The 16,086-nt window shown below is 58.6% G+C and overlaps 1 protein-coding gene and 1 pseudogene across 1 annotated transcript in view; one reads left to right on the top strand and one right to left on the bottom strand.

Annotated features, from left to right (window-relative positions):
• The window catches only part of RNF123 (ring finger protein 123), a 29,664-nt gene that overhangs the window by 3,895 nt on the left and 9,683 nt on the right, over positions 1-16,086 (top strand). Inside the window, exons 4-26 of the mRNA XM_021686884.1 lie at positions 1,970-2,049; positions 2,177-2,271; positions 2,692-2,746; positions 2,859-2,944; positions 3,238-3,324; positions 3,558-3,625; positions 3,814-3,939; positions 4,348-4,462; positions 4,547-4,651; positions 5,075-5,200; positions 5,352-5,444; positions 5,518-5,591; positions 6,370-6,487; positions 6,681-6,780; positions 6,995-7,056; positions 7,239-7,310; positions 7,522-7,642; positions 8,271-8,372; positions 9,582-9,688; positions 9,933-10,131; positions 10,473-10,618; positions 10,854-10,937; positions 11,737-11,844. Coding sequence (XP_021542559.1) covers positions 1,970-2,049; positions 2,177-2,271; positions 2,692-2,746; positions 2,859-2,944; positions 3,238-3,324; positions 3,558-3,625; positions 3,814-3,939; positions 4,348-4,462; positions 4,547-4,651; positions 5,075-5,200; positions 5,352-5,444; positions 5,518-5,591; positions 6,370-6,487; positions 6,681-6,780; positions 6,995-7,056; positions 7,239-7,310; positions 7,522-7,642; positions 8,271-8,372; positions 9,582-9,688; positions 9,933-10,131; positions 10,473-10,618; positions 10,854-10,937; positions 11,737-11,844 — 2,329 coding nt within the window. The remainder of the gene's footprint in view (positions 1-1,969; positions 2,050-2,176; positions 2,272-2,691; positions 2,747-2,858; positions 2,945-3,237; positions 3,325-3,557; positions 3,626-3,813; positions 3,940-4,347; positions 4,463-4,546; positions 4,652-5,074; positions 5,201-5,351; positions 5,445-5,517; positions 5,592-6,369; positions 6,488-6,680; positions 6,781-6,994; positions 7,057-7,238; positions 7,311-7,521; positions 7,643-8,270; positions 8,373-9,581; positions 9,689-9,932; positions 10,132-10,472; positions 10,619-10,853; positions 10,938-11,736; positions 11,845-16,086) is intronic.
• On the bottom strand, positions 14,736-15,685 carry LOC110577545 (annotated as a pseudogene).

Below are 16,086 nucleotides of genomic sequence, written 5' to 3'. Positions count from 1 at the left end.
CAAGCAGGGGGAGTGGGAGAGGGAGAAGCAGGCTTCCCGCGGAGCAGGGAGCCCAATCTGGGGCTCGATCCCTGGACCCTGCGATCATGACCCGAGCCGAAGGCAGACGCTTAACGACTGAGCCACCCAGGCGCCCCTGGTTTTTTATTTCTGAATTCCGAATAATCTTGGTGGGCATCTTTTAAGGCCAGGGGTCTGCTGTAGCCTTTAGCACTGCCCCTGGTTTGGAGGGGCTTTTGCTTCTGTAAACAGTGCTGTGAAGAGGTGCCGAGAGTTGGAATCACGCGGCTGGAGCATTTGAACTGCAATCACGTTTAAGACTCTTGCTAGGTTCTTTCTTTAAAGGGTCACATGGATTCTGCCTTCCTGCAACGAGGCATGGGTGTCCCTATCCCAGCCCCCTGGCCAGCTGGGCTCTTCTGTCTTCCACGGTGTCTGCTCTCTGGGCAGGCACAAAGGACAACACTGTCGCCTGTTCCATTTAAGTGGCTGCGGTGGCCATAGGATTCCCACTTGTGGAGGGCCAATGCCCACCTCCATGCCAACCCCAGTCCTGGCCTGTTCCCAAGGCCATCTGATCCCTGCCTCATGTGATATCAGAAATGGTCGTGCTGTCACTGGTTCTCTGGCTGCCAGGAGGGAGAGCAGGTGGCGGGGCCATCACTCAGCGCTTGTGTGGATGCAGAGCCCTGGGCCGGGACCTAGGCGATCCAGAAAGGGCAGACAAGTGCTGCATTGGCCAAAGGGCAGTGCTGAGTCTCAGGCCGGCTTCCCCCAACTGCTCTTGAGAGCAGGCGCAAAACCAGAGCAGCCCTCCCAAGTGGGGGCCCATGAGCACTGCCATGATGGAAGCCTTTATCCCTGGGCCTGTTGGGGTCTTCAGAGATGGGGTTGGCTGAGACTTTCCGTGCTACTGGTGGGGCACCCCATGGCATGGCCACCACCTGGCTTTGGCTTGGGGTTTAACAGGAATGGGCAGGAGGCTTCGTGCGTCTCTACCTCCTACAGCTCAGTAGTAGCTCACGGCAGGGGGGCATGTGGTTCCTGAGGCTGGGTTGACGCTACCTTGCCAGAGAGTGGGTGCTTTGGCCCATCTCTGTCCCCTTCCAGAGCCTACCGTCTAGGTCAGTGAATGGGGAAAGAGCTGGGATCAGAGGTGGCAGAGCAGGTGCCAACAGTCTGTGGGCTGGACCCAGATGGGCGCCAGTCTCTGTTCTACTCGAGCCCTGCTGATTACTGCCACCCCATTCCCTGCTATTCTTAGCAGCTGTACTCAGGACAGAGCTGGCCAGCATCAGGCAGAGGCCTTTCTCCTGTGAGCATGTGCACTGGGAGGGTAAGGGGGCCACTCAGATGTCCCCAGCCCCTGTGGCTGGAGCAGACGGCAGATAGGCAGGCCATATGCTCTGTTCCTGTACACGTGGTTACAGGACAGTCAGCTAGCAGCTTGAAGGGCTCATCCCTTCATCCTCCCAAGGCCTGTCTCATTCGGCACAGACTTCCCTGGCTGGGACCACAGGCCTGGGGTCAAGGGCCAGCCTAGCTGTCACCGGTACAGGCCACCTTGGGGATCGGTACTTCTCCCGGCCTTTCTCTTCCAGGCAAATCAGCACAGAGCTGCCTTCGAGGGTGGGCGGGTTATGGGCCATGCAGGGAGCACGCATCATGCTTTGGAATCTTCCCAGCCTTTCTAACATACAGCTGTTGTTCCCTTTTCACAGAGGAGGAAATTAAGGCTGAGGGAGGGCTCATCTTTTAAGTCCTGAGGTACACCACACTGGACTAGTACTTTTTAGTTTAGTGGATAGCCCAGCCTTCTGGCCCCCAGCATGCCAGAATCTGGGACTAGACACAACGCTTTTACTGGAGTCTGGGCAGCCACTGTCTGAAGCTCAGAGGAACAGAAGCGGGAGAGGGGTTTAGTGTCATCTGGCTGGTTTCAAGGACTCACAGCCTCTGCTCTCCCCAGGAAACCCCTGAACTTCCAGAACCTGCCAGAGCATCTGGACCAGCTGTTACATGTGGAGGATGAGGATGAGGAGAGCCAGGGTATGTGGCAGTTTCTGGAATGGGATTGGGGGAGCCAGGCTGGGCTCTGGGGGTCCTGGGCGTGCCTTCTGTGCGTTCTGTCAGACCCTGTGCCCTGCCCAACCCCACATCTACCTCTCCTTTTCAGGACAGGTTGAAGGCCGGCTTGGCCCATCCACTGTGGTCCTGGACCACACAGGTGGCTTTGAGGGGCTTCTTCTGGTGGACGATGACCTCCTGGGGGTGAGTAAGGGCAAGGCGAGGGGCCCCAGGTCCAAGCCCCGCCTGACAGCCCCAAGCTCCTCCTGATGGGGCCTTGGTCTCTTTACCTTTTCTTTATGGGGTTATAACCACAAACCCCTTCTGATGGGCTCATTGAGTCTTCAGCCCCCAAACCTCCTGACACGGCCCTGAAACCTTCTTGATGTGACTCCGGCCCTGAGCTCTTCCCAACACAGCCACAACCCCCTCCCGTCACGCTCCTGACCTAGAATCCCTTCTGACACAGGCCTGGGCCTTCCCACCCTGTTCAGGCTCAGAGCACTATTGGCCATGACAGGCAGGCACCACCAACACCAGCTGAGTTGGGGATGGGGCCCTTCCCCCTCGGGGAGGCAGTCTGTGTGCCGGAGAGAAGGCTCACCATCCCTACTCTTCCCCCAGGTGATCGGACACAGCAACTTCGGTACCATCCGCTCTACCACGTGCGTGTACAAAGGTGAGACCACGCTCTGCTGCAGCCCGGGTCATGGGGAGAGGATTTGTGGGCCCCCGTCCGAGGCAGGAGGCAGTCTTTGTTCACTTGCTAGGCCTGACTCGGCTTATTCCAGGGAAATGGGTCTACGAGGTGCTCATCTCCTCTCAGGGGCTCATGCAGATTGGCTGGTGCACTATCAACTGCCGCTTCAATCAGGAGGTACGTGCGGGAGAGGCCCCCTCCCAGGGAGAGCTGCTGCTGCCGCAGGCCTCACTGGGGCGCAGGCAGCCCACTGGACTGCGCGAGGTCTGCTCTGGACTGTAACCCAGACTGCCTTCTGGAGGAGGAATGCGTCCCACCCCATCCTAGGGCCACCCAGCCCGGGCAATCTCTCCTTGTCTCAGAGCATCGGCCTCTTTCTCTAGAGCTCTGTGGGTCCAAGGTTGATGGCCTGTGGGCTGTGGCCCTGCTTCTAACCTACTCCCTGGACCTTATGGACGCTTCCTCCTTAGGAGGGGGTTGGAGATACACACAACTCCTATGCCTATGATGGCAACCGGGTGCGCAAGTGGAATGTAACCACGACGAATTATGGCAAGGTAAGGGCCGAGACCCCTGTAGCCTACCTGCCCATGTCCATCCTCACCGCTTGGCGGGATCACTGGGCAGCCGCGAGAGACTGTAGGGCACGGGGTGGGGGTGGGGGGCAAGGACTCAGGTCCTCTGTACTTATGGTCACCTCCCCTGGGCAGTAATGGAGACACAGCCGCAGGGGGCAGAGTGGGCAGGCTTCTGGGCTTCTGTGTATCTGTAAGACCTCCTCCCCTGGCAGGCGTGGGCAGCGGGGGACATTGTGAGCTGCCTCATCGACCTGGACGATGGCACCCTGTCCTTCTGCCTGTGAGTCTCCTGCCTTTACCCACAGGCCTGGCCTCTGGGGCCTCCCTGAGCTGCCCTCAGTTTCCCAGTCTCCATAAGGGGGCCAGGCCGACTTTGGTAGCCTGAGGGTGGACAGCCACAACAGGGCCTGGCTCCCTGGCTTGTTTCGGCTACGTCATTCGGCTCACAGGCCTTCCCTTCTACTCCAGGAATGGCGTGTCGCTGGGCACCGCTTTTGAGAACTTGTCCAGGGGCCTGGGCATGGCCTACTTCCCAGCGATCAGCCTCTCCTTCAAGGAGTCCGTGGCCTTCAACTTTGGCAGCCGTCCCTTGCGATATCCTTTTGGGAAGAAGTCTGGACTGCATGGAAGCTCTCAAAGCAAGGGATGAGGGGCTCCCTGCCCCAGCAGTTCTCTGGGCTGGTGATGGGGCCATGGTTGCTGTGTGCAGAGAGGAGGGTGCAGCTTAGGTGGGTGCCGAGGAGCACGGTTCTTGTGGCAGCCTCGTTTGGTGGGTACCGCTGTGGTCGGTGTGGAACAGAGGAGAACGGGAAGCGGTAGGAGAAGTTGGGGCCCGCGGAGACAGAGGAAGAGCTCTGAGGGAGCTCAGAGGGAGAGCGCACCAGGCACTCTGGCTTCCCAGCGCTGCCTCAGGGCCCAGGCCCCTCCTCAGGGGTCTCAGTGGAGAGGGGCAGGGGGTGTCTGAGCCCCAGACCGGCTGTTGGCGGCTTAACTCTGTGCCACCTACCCAGTGGCAGGCTACCGGCCCCTGCAGGACCCGCCGCATGCTGACCTGGTGCGGGCGCAGAAGTTGCTCGGCTGCTTCCGGGCGGTGCTCAGCGTGGAGCTGGACCCTGTGGTGAGCCGGGGTCTGGGCTGGGTGAGGGGGGGCCTTCCGCAGCCCTCTGCCCCTCACCATCCTCCCCCCCTACCCCCCACGCAGGAAGGCCGGCTGGTGGAGAAGGACAGCTCCGAGTGGCAGTTGCAAGGCCAGCCCACTGTCCTCCTCACGCTGGCCCACATTTTCCATCGCTTCGCACCGCTCCTGGTGAGGGCACGTCCGGGAGGGGCAGAGGCAGACTGTGCTAGGGGCTGGGAAGCTGGGGTGCGTGAGGTTCAGCACTATCCCCTGGCCGGGGCCCCCTGTGACCAGAGCGCTCAGACCTCAAGGATGTCACCCAGGGGAGGAGGAGCTACTTCCAGCCGAGGGTATCGGGGGAGGTCTTAGAAAGAAGATTGACGGGGAATGACATGACCGGCTAAGGGAACCGCGTGTGCGAAGCGTCAAGGAGCTCCGGGGCGGTGCCTTCCTGTGTCTCACTCAGACCCCAAAGGGCTTATTTCTGTCTTGGGGTCGCTCGAGTGAGCCCGGGAGTCTCTCTGTGCCTGTGGCCTCGGCGACGTGCCAGGGCAGGGGTGCCCTGAGTGGGGCAGAGGGCCACCGCCTCACCTGTGCCCGCCCTTGGTGCAGCGCAAGGTGTACCTGGTAGAGGCTGTGCTCATGAGCTTCCTGCGCGGCGTCGTGGAGGCGGGCAGCCCCGCACAGGCTCAGTCCGTGGTGCGTCAGGTCCTCGACCTCCTGTGGCTCTTCATGGAGGTGAGGCTCCTGACTTCCGGCCTGGGGCTGGGATAGCAGGCTCCACCGAGATGGGGGAGGCGCAGGGAGGGCTTGGGAAAGGACCCGCAGGTGGCTGTCTTGGCGCCTGGCCTCTGCTGGGCAGGCGTGCAGCGCGGCATCTGTCCCCCAGGACTACGAGGTACAGGACTGCCTCAAGCAGCTGATGATGTCCCTGCTGCGGCTTTACCGCTTCTCACCCATCGTCCCGGACCTGGGCCTACAGGTGGGAGCGCCTGCCCCTGCCCTGAGCCCTCTGGGCCTTAGCTCCGCCCAGTCTGAGCACCCCCTCCCCACAGATCCACTACCTGCGGCTCACCATCGCCATCCTGAGGCATGAGAAGTCCCGCAAGTTTCTGCTCAGCAACGTCCTGTATCCTCCCCTTGCCGCCAGGCAGGCCAGACGTGTGGTGTCCTCTGGGCTCGGTAGAGGCCAGGGAGGGCAGTGTACCGCTGGCCAGGGGGTCCCCAGGGAGGCTCGGGACCAGAGCCACCCAATGCGTGAGTCCTTATTCCAGGACCCAGCCTTCCCAGCACCTTGTCTGCAGAGCGGGGAGGGTAGAACAAGGGGCCCTGGCCAGCCTGAGCAGGGCTTTCCGGATGGCTGCAGACACCGGCACCACACGGAGGTGTGGGGGCCTCACCGGGGCCTGACCTCTGCAGCCAAAGCACTGCTTCTTATCCAAGTCCCGTGGCGGGGGTTCCTACAAGAGTGTGTAGGACTCCACTCTCCCTGCTTCCCAGCAGTGTTGAGGACTGTGTCCCGGGAGGGAAGGCCCTGGCGGAGGAGCCTGGGCTGGTAGCTGTCTTCTCTGTCTGGGGTCTTCAGCCTCCAGGAGGCAGACACAGCTGGGAGATGGGGAGACCGCCAGGCCCTCTCTCCAGCCTGTGCCCCAGTCTTGAGCTCCCGTGACAAGCCTTTTTCATCGCTTGCTGGGAATTGGGCTGAGCGGGCTCGACAGCCATGGCTCTTCATCAGGACTCAGAGTCAGGGGAGACGGGCTTATAGCAGCGATGGTACCCCTAAGGGTGGGAGAACGTGGTGGGCACATGAGGAGATAGGCGGGTTTGGGGACGGCTTCCCAGAGAGAACGCCTGAGGGCGGATGGCTCACCCTTTGGCGAGCAGAGCTCTCCCTTGACGACCACCAGCTTCGACGTGCTCCGGTCCGTTGTCTTCTTTTACATCAAGAGCCCCTTGCGAGTGGAGGAGGCTGGCCTGCAGGAGCTCATCCCCACCACCTGGTGGCCCCACCGCTCCGGCAGGGAGGTGGGCCCCCTGAGAGGGGCGGGCAGGGTCGCAGTGAGGGCTGGCCCAGACTATCTGAGCCACCTGGCACTGAGCACGTGAGGCCCCTTCCCTGGCCTGGTCTGTGGGGTAGGGGCGGGGGTCTCCTGTCTGAAGCAGGCCCGGTTAAGTCCTGGGTGAGCCCTGCTGTCTTCCATCCCCTGCCCCTGCCCAGGGCAAAGACAGTAAGGACGTGAAGGATGAGACTGCCGAGGAGCGCGTGCGGAGGCGTGCCTACGAACGGGGCTGCCAAAGGCTCAAGAAGCGCATTGAAGGTCGGCCCCCTGCCTGGGGCACTGGGTAGGGGGTGGAGGATTTGTGTGTGCATGTACTGGGGGGCCCTTGGTAGTGACCAGGTCTGGATTGGGCTTGTGGGACCCTGGGAGTGGAACCCAATCCAAACCTGCCATCCCCTCCCATCCCTGGGAGCCTGAGGGCAAGGCCCTGGCTGAGAAGGGCTCAGTGTCGTGTTTCCCACCCTGCCCCCAGTGGTGGAAGAACTACAGGTCCAGATCCTGAAGCTGCTGCTGAACAATAAAGATGATAACGGGGTGAGTGACTCCCAGACCCCTGCGTGGGTCCCTGGCAGGGAGGGGTGCTGGTCCTGGGCCCTGAGGCCCAGAGGGCAGGCACTGGCTCGGGTTCCCATGGCAGGGCCCAGGCTAAGCCACAGCACTGAGCCAGTCCACTCTGGGGCCAGCTCCTTACAGCCTCATTTTCCCTTGCACCAAAGGGTGAAGCTTCTAGGTACATCTTCCTGACCAAGTTCCGAAAGTTTCTACAGGAGAATGCCAGTGGCCGGGGGGTAAGTGTCCACTAGGCCAGCCCACCGTGGACCCCTGGCTGTGTTGACAGGTCTGCAGCCTTTTGGCGCCTCTCAGCCTGTGGCGTCCCCGCCTCGTCTTGCTCTTCCTCTGCTGCCCTGCTCTCCGTGCTCCGCTCAGGGCCGGCCTCGGATGAGGAGTGAGTTGGCTCTGGGCTGGCATAAATGCGTATCCTGTGCCCTGTGCCCACAGAACATGTCCATGCTCTGCCCCCCTGAGTACATGGTCTGCTTCCTGCACCGGTTGATCTCTGCCCTGCGCTACTACTGGGATGAATACAAGGCCTCGAACCCTCATGCCGCCTTCAGTGAGGGTGAGTGGGGCCAGGCCTCATCAGAGAGGCTGGGCAGGGCTGCCCCTGGTGATGGTGTGGAGTGCGGAGCTGGCGGTCGGGTGGGGATGGAGCTGCCCCAGGCTTCCTGCCCCATTGAGTTCTGTCCTCCTGATGGGTGGCTTTTCCAGCGGGCAGCAGGAGCCCCACCCTGGAGGAGTGCCAAGCCCATATTCACTCTGTCCCCACAAGTTCCTGCCCGTTCCGGGCTCCTCTCCTCAGTCCCAGCCCATCTGGTCCTCTGCAGTCCTTTGTAGAGGACGCCGTGGGCAGGCTCTGAGGTGCTGGGGGCTGTGTTTGTGGGGGACAGGGTCCTCAGGGTCAGTGGGAGCCGTGCTTGCCCGGGACTGCGGGATATCCACAGGGCTGGGCAGGGTCCTCTCTGAATGTGACCGCAGCCAGAATGCCCCTTTCATCCCAACCCATGCTGTCGGGGCACTGACCTGAAATGGCGGAGGGAGGGGAAGCCATGCTGTGTGCCTGGGAGGGTGGGTGGCCGAGGCCAGGGGTCCCCTCAGTGCTAAGCAGTGTAGAGGGCTGGCTTCTCAGTGGGTCTTCCTGCCTAGCTCACTGCTGGCTCACGCCCCACCCCCCTCCCCGGCCCTCGCAGAGGCCTACATCCCGCCCCAGGTGTTCTATAATGGCAAGGTAGACTACTTCGACCTTCAGCGCCTGGGAGGCCTCCTCTCACACCTTCGGAAGACCCTCAAAGGTGCGTGCAGGCCTGTGGGCAGTGGGCGGGACAGACGGGGCTTGGCAGGGGGTGTTGGCGGGGAGGCGGTCCCTCAGCCCGCTTGGCCTGGAGTGCTGGATAGCCTGTGCCCACCAGAGGGCGCCCGAGTATCTCGCCCTGCTCCAGCAGGGAGCTGCCCGCCGGCCTCTTGGGTCCAGCCATCCCTTCCCTTTGAGCACCCACCCCGGGGGGAGGCTGGGAGTCCTGTAATGAAAATGAAAATGAAATAGGGGCACGTGTGCTGGCAGAGGAGTGACCATGGGATCTTGGTGAGGTCACAGGGATGGGAGGGGAACGTTCATAAGCGCTGCCTGAGCAGCTTCCCCGGGTGAGCAGAAGCGGCTGCGAGCACAGAGCGCAAAGGCAGGGATGCCGGCAGCAGCCCGGCAGGGCCCGGGGATAGAAAGCCGCGAGTGTGCCAGAGAGGAAACTACCAGGCCGGGAGCGATGGGAAATGAGGCCAAGGAGTCGCACAGGTGCAGTCTGAGGGCCCTGTGGGCCACGACCCAGGTGTGGGCTCATTCCAGGGGTAGGGGCCGCTCTGGAAGGTCTTGAGGCAAGGGAGTGAAGTCCGGGGTCTGTGTGTGAGAACGGAGTGCGTGGGCCAGCCAAGTGAGGAGGTAGAGGGAAGGTGGGGGTGAAGGGCAGGAGTTAAGGAGGACGCCAGGCTTCCTGTCGGAGGCTGTGGGGATGGGGCGGCCTCAGGAAGGGGCGCTGCAGGAGGCGGCAGAGATGACAAGTCCGGGGTGTTTGGGGACTGGAGCCTGGGATGCAGGCAGAGGTGCTGCGGTCGGCTGTCGGTGTAGAGGCGGGAGCGGACACGTCTGTGGTGAGGCCTGTGTGCGCGGTGGGACAGGCCGAGGCTTAGACAGCCCCGGATCTCGTGTTCGTCGGCAAGGAAGCAGTGGGGCAGAGAAGTAGAGGGTAGGGGGCCCGGGAGAGCATGCAGGCGCTGCAAGCGGAGGCACTGACAGAGGGCATGATGGGGAATGTCCCCTGCTGTCAAGGCCCTCGTGAGACAAAGGGCTTGGGACGCAGCGCAGGCCGGGGCCAAGTGAGTGGAACGTGCAGGCAGAGGGGCAGTGGGGCGTGCTCAGCGCGCGGCGGTCTCTCGTGCCATCCTGGGCCGTTCCACTGTGACCCCTCCGCCCTCCACTGGCCTGAGAGCCCTCCTGCCATTCCTCCCAGATGACCTTGCCTCCAAGGCCAACATCTTGATCGACCCGCTGGAGCTCCAGGCGGCCACCATGGATGACCTGGATGAGGACGAGGAGCCAGCCCCGGCTGCGGCCCAGGTGCCGCGGTAGGGTCAGGCAGGGTGCTTGGTGTCGGGCTGTCCCTCTATCATAAGGGCAGGGGTGTCACGCACGGCCCTTCCTCTCCGTGCAGGCAAGGAGCTTCGCACCAAGCAGGTTTCTTTGCTGTAGGTGGAGGCACACACCTTCCTGCCATTTCCCAGCCCCACAAATCCACGGGGCCCTATATGGGCCCCAGGCCCCGGGGAGCTGAGTGGCGTCTGGCCTCCTCTCTCCTCCACAGCGCCCCATGCAGGCTCTGGCCATGGGGGGCGTGCTGCCCCTGCCCCGGCCCAGCTGGCTCAGTTCTCCAACCCTGGGCCGAGCTAACCGCTTCCTCAGCACAGCAGCTGTGAGCCTGATGACCCCCCGGCGGCCTCTGAGCACCTCGGAGAAAGTGAAGGTCCGCACACTGAGCGCCGAACAGAGGACTCGTGAGGACAGTAGGTGCCGGGCAGGGCCAGGCGTGCCATCTGTCGTGTACGGTTCCCCATCCTGGGCAGAGCCAGGCTGCACCCCCCTTCCCTCCTGGTCCTGTGGCCCAGCAGTAGCTCAAGGACGTGGGAAGTGCACTCCGGGGAGAGGAAGTCAATGCTGCAGAAATAGGCCTAGAGTGGCGGGCCCTTGTCCTGCCCCCACCCCTGCCTTCTCCCTGCAGTCCTGGGTCCCAGGGTGGGGGAAGGGGCTCCCCTTCTCCCGCTGAGAGGCCTAGCCTGGCACCACAGACCTGGGAGAGAGCTGGAAGGGCCTGTGGCCTTGACCCTGCCCTCCCCCCACTTCCTAGTTGAGGGCAGCCACTGGAACGAGGGCCTGCTGCTGGGGCGGCCTCCCGAGGAGCCGGAGCAGCCCCTCACCGAGAACTCCCTGCTGGAAGTCCTGGATGGCGCCGTCATGATGTATAATCTCAGCGTTCATCAGCAGCTGGGCAAGGTCTCCCACTGGTGGCCCTCGAGTGTGGAGTGCGTGCGTGTGACCGCACGTGGACGTGTGCCACGGCGAGACTGACTGCTGCTGGGAGCGTGTGGGCCCGACCTGTTTTGTGGGAGGGGGGCTGTGCAGGGCCAACGACCTGGAGCTTGGCAGGCCTGGGGGCCGGGCTGAGTCTGGAGAAAGCTGAGTGAGGTGCTCAGGGCTCACGCCGGATACGTGGTGTCCGATGCTCTAGATGGTGGGTGTGTCTGATGACGTCAACGAGTATGCAATGGCTCTGAGGGACACAGAGGACAAGCTCCGCCGGTGCCCCAAGCGGGTAAGGCCCGGATGGGCAGGTGGGTTTGGGGGAGGGAGGGCTGTTAACAGAGGTGGCTTGCGGGCTCGGGGTTCCCAGGGCAGGCTGCAGAGGAAATCGGGACTGCCCTGCCCCTGCTTCTGGGGGCTGCCCCGGCGGGTTTTCTGTCCCTGCCCCCCCCCCCCCCACCGACTGTGCCACATCAGGGAGAGCGGGGCTGGCATTAGGGTGTGGCATGACCTGAGCCCCATCACCAGCCACAGCCCGTGCCAAGGTGCCTCCGCCCCCTGCCCACTAAGTGCTGACGCACATCCACTCTCCTCATCAATTATGAATTTGACCCTGAGTGCTTCCTCGGCTACTTGCAGAGTCAGCAGGAAGTGGGACCTGCCTCCCCCACTCCCCCTGAGCCCCTCTGCCAGATCTCTCCAGGCCCCGGGGAGTAGGGCCAAGCATGCCTGGGCTGGGCTTCCCTGGCAGGTCCCTGCCCCCAGTGGATGCGAAGCCCAGGCTTGGCCAGGGTGAGAGCAGCTCCTGGAGCTCTGGTCCTAGCATGGTCCCTGGGGTGTCCTGGCCATGGGCACATGGAGCCTCAGCTGCGTCTCACTTCCACGTTCTGTGCAGGTGACCAAGGCCCTGCTCTGTGGCCTGCTCAGGCTTGCCAGGGGGTCAGAGGCAGAAGCGGAATTGAAGAGTAGAGCTGGGTCTGCCCACCCGTTTGCCTGTTCTGGGCGCCAGTGGGTCCCTTCCAGGCTGCCTGGGGAAGGCGGGGTGGGGGTGGGGCCATGGCATGATGGCTCTCCTTTCCCCCTGGGGGCAGAGGAACGACATCCTGGCAGAGTTGACCAAGAGTCAGAAGGTTTTCTCTGAAAAGCTGGACCACCTGAGTCGCCGTCTTGCCTGGGTCCACGCCACTGTCTACTCCCAGGTGAGTGGGTGTGGCCTTGGCCGGTGGTTGCTGCCCTCCCTGCTCTCACTGCCTAGTCACAAACCGGGTCAGGTTGTGCCAGCCCCTCAGTGCTCCCTGCCCCCCTGGGCCTCTGGCGCGCACGTGCCCCCTCCCCCCTCCTCACCTCCCCTACCCCTACCCCATGCTGTACCCCCTGAACCTCTCCTGCCCCATGAGCTTGAGTAAATGCCCTTGTAGGCGCCCCAGGTCCCCTCCGGCTCACACATCCTCCCTTGGATGAACAGAGCCTGTCTCTGCCTGTCTCCCCTTCTCCCCTGCCCCTTCTCTCTGGGGTGAAGGGGCGCTCTCCTGGAGCCCCACTCGCCCTCACTCTGCACCTGCTTCTTTCTGACTCCCCTCCCTCCTTTGAGGCTACAGCCTTGTTTCCTACTTTGTCATTCACTCGCTCATTGATTCGGTAATATGTGCCCAGAGCCTGGAGTATGTCAGGTGCATCCTGATGCTAAGGACACTCAGTCATGACCTAGAAGGACGAGTGTCTGCCCTCCCAGGGCCATCGGCCTTGAGTGGTAAACTGAAAGATGATGCACTCTCCCTGTGACCCTACTGTGACCCCCAGGCCCCGAACCCTCCAGACTCGCTTCCTCTCCGAACTGTCCCAGCATCTCTCCCCAGCTAGTGAGTGCCTCTGTTGGGGCATCTGTCTACCTTTTTAGGCGTGCCCTTCCCCCATAACTAGGTGATCAAGGCCCTTGTCCACACCTCTACCCACCATCCGCACTTGCTTTTTCCCAGCCTCCTTCCCAACCCGGACCACCTCCACCTGCTACCCCTCCTTTCTCTCTTGCCCCCGTCCACCTTGCCTCCAGCCCTACGGAGGTGATCATGGTCTGGGAGCTTCCTCTCCTCCCCTGACGGGGATTTCATGGCTGTCCGCTGGCCTAGGCACTCTTGCCCACCCCTCCGCACCATCTTCTTAGGCACCTCACCCTACCATCTCTGTAGCTTCTTTTCCTTTCTTTTAAATTATGATAAAGCTCCCTGCTCAGTGGGGAGTCTGCTTCTCCCTCTCCCTCTGCCCTTCCCCCTGCTTGTGCTCGCTAGAATAAAATCTTTAAAAAAATAATGATAAAATATACATAACATAAAATTTGTTTTCTTAACCGTTTTTTTAAATTGTGAAGTACATATAATATATTGCTTACTGTCTTAATCATTTAAATGTATAGTTCAGTTGTGTTAAGTGTGTTCACATTGTTGTGCAGCCAGTCTCCAGAGCCCTTCATCTTCCCAAACTGAGACTTACCCCCCCACCTCCGCATTCCCTCGTCACCTCAGGCCCCTAGCACCCGCCATTCCGCTTTCTGTCTCTATGAATTTGACCACCTTGGGGACCTCCTGTAAGTGGAATCCTGCAATATCCTGCTTTGTCGCCGGTTTATTTCACTGAGCGTAACGTCCTCCCAGCTTTCTGTGGCAGTGGTCAGCATTTCCTTCCTTTTTAAGGCTGAATTATACTCCGTTGCTTGTATGTACCCCATTGTGTTTGTCTATTCATCTGTCATTTGGTTTGTTTCCACCTTTTGGCTGCTCTGAATGGCGCTGTCGTGTTCATGGTGTATACAACTCTCTCTTCAAGATTCTGTTTTCAGTTCTTTTGGGTATGTACCCAGGGGCAGAATTGCTGGATTACACGGTAATTCTATTTTTAATTTTTTGAGGAACTGCCATGCGGTGACTGTACCATTTTACATCCCCACCAGCAGGGCGGGCATAGGGGTTCCAGCTTTTTCCCATCTGTGCCAACACTTGTTACTCTCTCTCTTTTTCTCTATATATATTTTTGATAGTAGCCATTCTAATCGATGTGAAGTGATGTCTCATTGTGTTTTTGATTTGCATTTCCCTATTGATCAGCGATGTTGAGCACCTTTTCATGTGCTTATTGGCCATTTGTATGTCTTCTTTGGAGAAATGTCTGTTTAAGTGCATTTGCCCATTTTTAATAGGATTGTTTGTTTTTTGTTGTTGTTGATTCATAGGAATTCTTTGTATGTATTGGATATTGGCTCCTTATCAGTTTATGATTTACACATATATTCTCCCATTTTGTGGCTTGCCTTATCACTCTGTAGATGGTGACTTTGTCACAGTTTTCATTTTGATGAAGTCCAATTTATCTCTTTTTTTCTCTCTTGCCTGTGTTTTGGTTGTCACAGCCCAAAAGTTGGTGTTAAATCCGAGGTCATGAAGTCCTCCCACAAGTTTTCTTCTAAGAGTTTTGTAGTTTTAGCTTGTAAGTTAGGGTCTTTGATCCATTTTGAGTTAGTTTTTGTAAAAGATGTGAGGCAGTGGTCCAGCTTCATTCTTTTGCATGTGGAGATGCAGTTCTCTTAGGACCATTTATTGAAATGACTGTCCTTTACGCATTGAATGGTCTTGGCATCCTTGTTAAAAACCCTTGGATCATATGTGTGAGGGTTTATTTCTGAGCTCTCTGTGCTATTCCATTGGTCTGTGTGTCATTTTTTATGCCGGACCATACTGTTGTTTTTGTTGTTTTTTTTTTTTAAAGACGCATTTATTCATCGTCATGACCAGACTATTACATTTAGCAATCGACAGCATGGGTGCAAAAAAAAAAAAAATCTACATTAAAACCCTTTGTTGGAATGCTTTACACTTTCCACAGAACATAAACTAAAATAACCTGTTGTACAATTAGTCACAAATACAGTCCTCGAGTTTTTGCCCATACACATGAGTATTGTCTAAAGCATGTCTTCTTTGTAGCAGCTCGGCCCTGCCACCACTGTGCTCGGCTGAGTTCACAAATCTGTTGTAACCTGTAGCTTCCCCGTCCCTCCTCTGGCTCTCCTCTCCTGCTAAGCTTTGTTTCCTGGCAGTAATTAAAACCTTCTGCCACTGCCGTAGCTCCTGCTGCTGCTGCCTTGGTTTCGTGGTTTGCCAAAGTATTGGCCTCCACCACCATAGGGGCCGGAGTTTCTGCCTCCAAAATTTCCTCCTTTCATGGGTCCAAAATTTGAGGATTGGTTGTTGTAATTGCCAAAATCATTATAGCTTCCGCCACCTCCAAAGTTGCTTCCATCATTACCAAATCCGTTATAGCCATCCGCACTGCCACCATATCCACCTCCACCTCGACTGCCACCAAAGCCATCTCGACCACTGAAGTTCCCTCCACGACCAAAGTTGTCATTCCCACCAAAACCACCTCCACGACCACCACCAAAGTTTCCAGAACCACTTCGACCTCTTTGGCTGGATGAAGCACTAGCCATGTCTTGCTTAGATAGGGCTTTCCTTACTTCACAGTTGTGGCCATTCACAGTATGGTATTTTTGAATGACAGTCTTGTCTACAGAGTCATGGTCATCAAATGTTACAAAAGCAAAACCTCTCTTTTTGCCACTGCCTCGGTCAGTCATGATCTCGATCACTTCAATTTTCCCATACTGTTCAAAATAATCTCTTAGATGATGTTCTTCAGTGTCTTCTTTAATGCCACCAACAAAAATCTTTTTCACAGTTAAGTGGGCACCAGGTCTTTGAGAATCTTCTCTTGAGACAGCCCTCTTTGGTTCCACAACTCTTCCATCCACCTTGTGTGGCCTTGCATTCATGGCTGCATCCCCACCTCCTCCACAGTGGCGTACGTGACAAACCCAAAGCCTCTGGAGCACTTGGTGTTTGGATCTCTCATTACTACACAGTCCGTACGCGTTCCCCATTGCTCAAAATGGCTCCTCAGACTCTCATTGGTTGTTTCAAAGCTCAAACCTCCGATGAAGAGTTTCCGCAGCTGTTTAGGCTCTTTGGGAGACTCTGACTTAGACATGATGGCGGTGGGAGGGGAGACTATCGATGCTTACTTGGCGGTGTCCATGGGCAGAAAGGAGTAATCTAACGAACGTGTCTTTGGACCACACTGTCTTGATTACTGTAGCTTTGCATTAAGTTTTGAAATCAGGAAGTAGGAGGTCTCCAACTTTGTTTTGTTTTGGCTATTTGGGTCCCTTGAGACTCCATACGAATTTTAGGATAGATTTTTCTATTTCTGCAAAAAATGCCATTGGGATTTCTATAGGAATTGCATTAAATCTGTAGCTTTCTTTGCAGAAACATCCCCACCCCCGTTACAGTGGTCCTTTGGGTACATTAGTGCCATCCCCTCCTTATACTTGGACTTCTCTGGCCTCCTGTGGCAGTAGGTTCCCAGTAGACCTCCTGGCTCAGGCG

Source organism: Neomonachus schauinslandi, chromosome 1 (genome assembly GCF_002201575.2).
Source record: "Neomonachus schauinslandi chromosome 1, ASM220157v2, whole genome shotgun sequence".
Lineage (NCBI taxonomy): Eukaryota > Metazoa > Chordata > Mammalia > Carnivora > Phocidae > Neomonachus > Neomonachus schauinslandi.
This window is presented reverse-complemented; position numbering and strand designations above follow the sequence as displayed.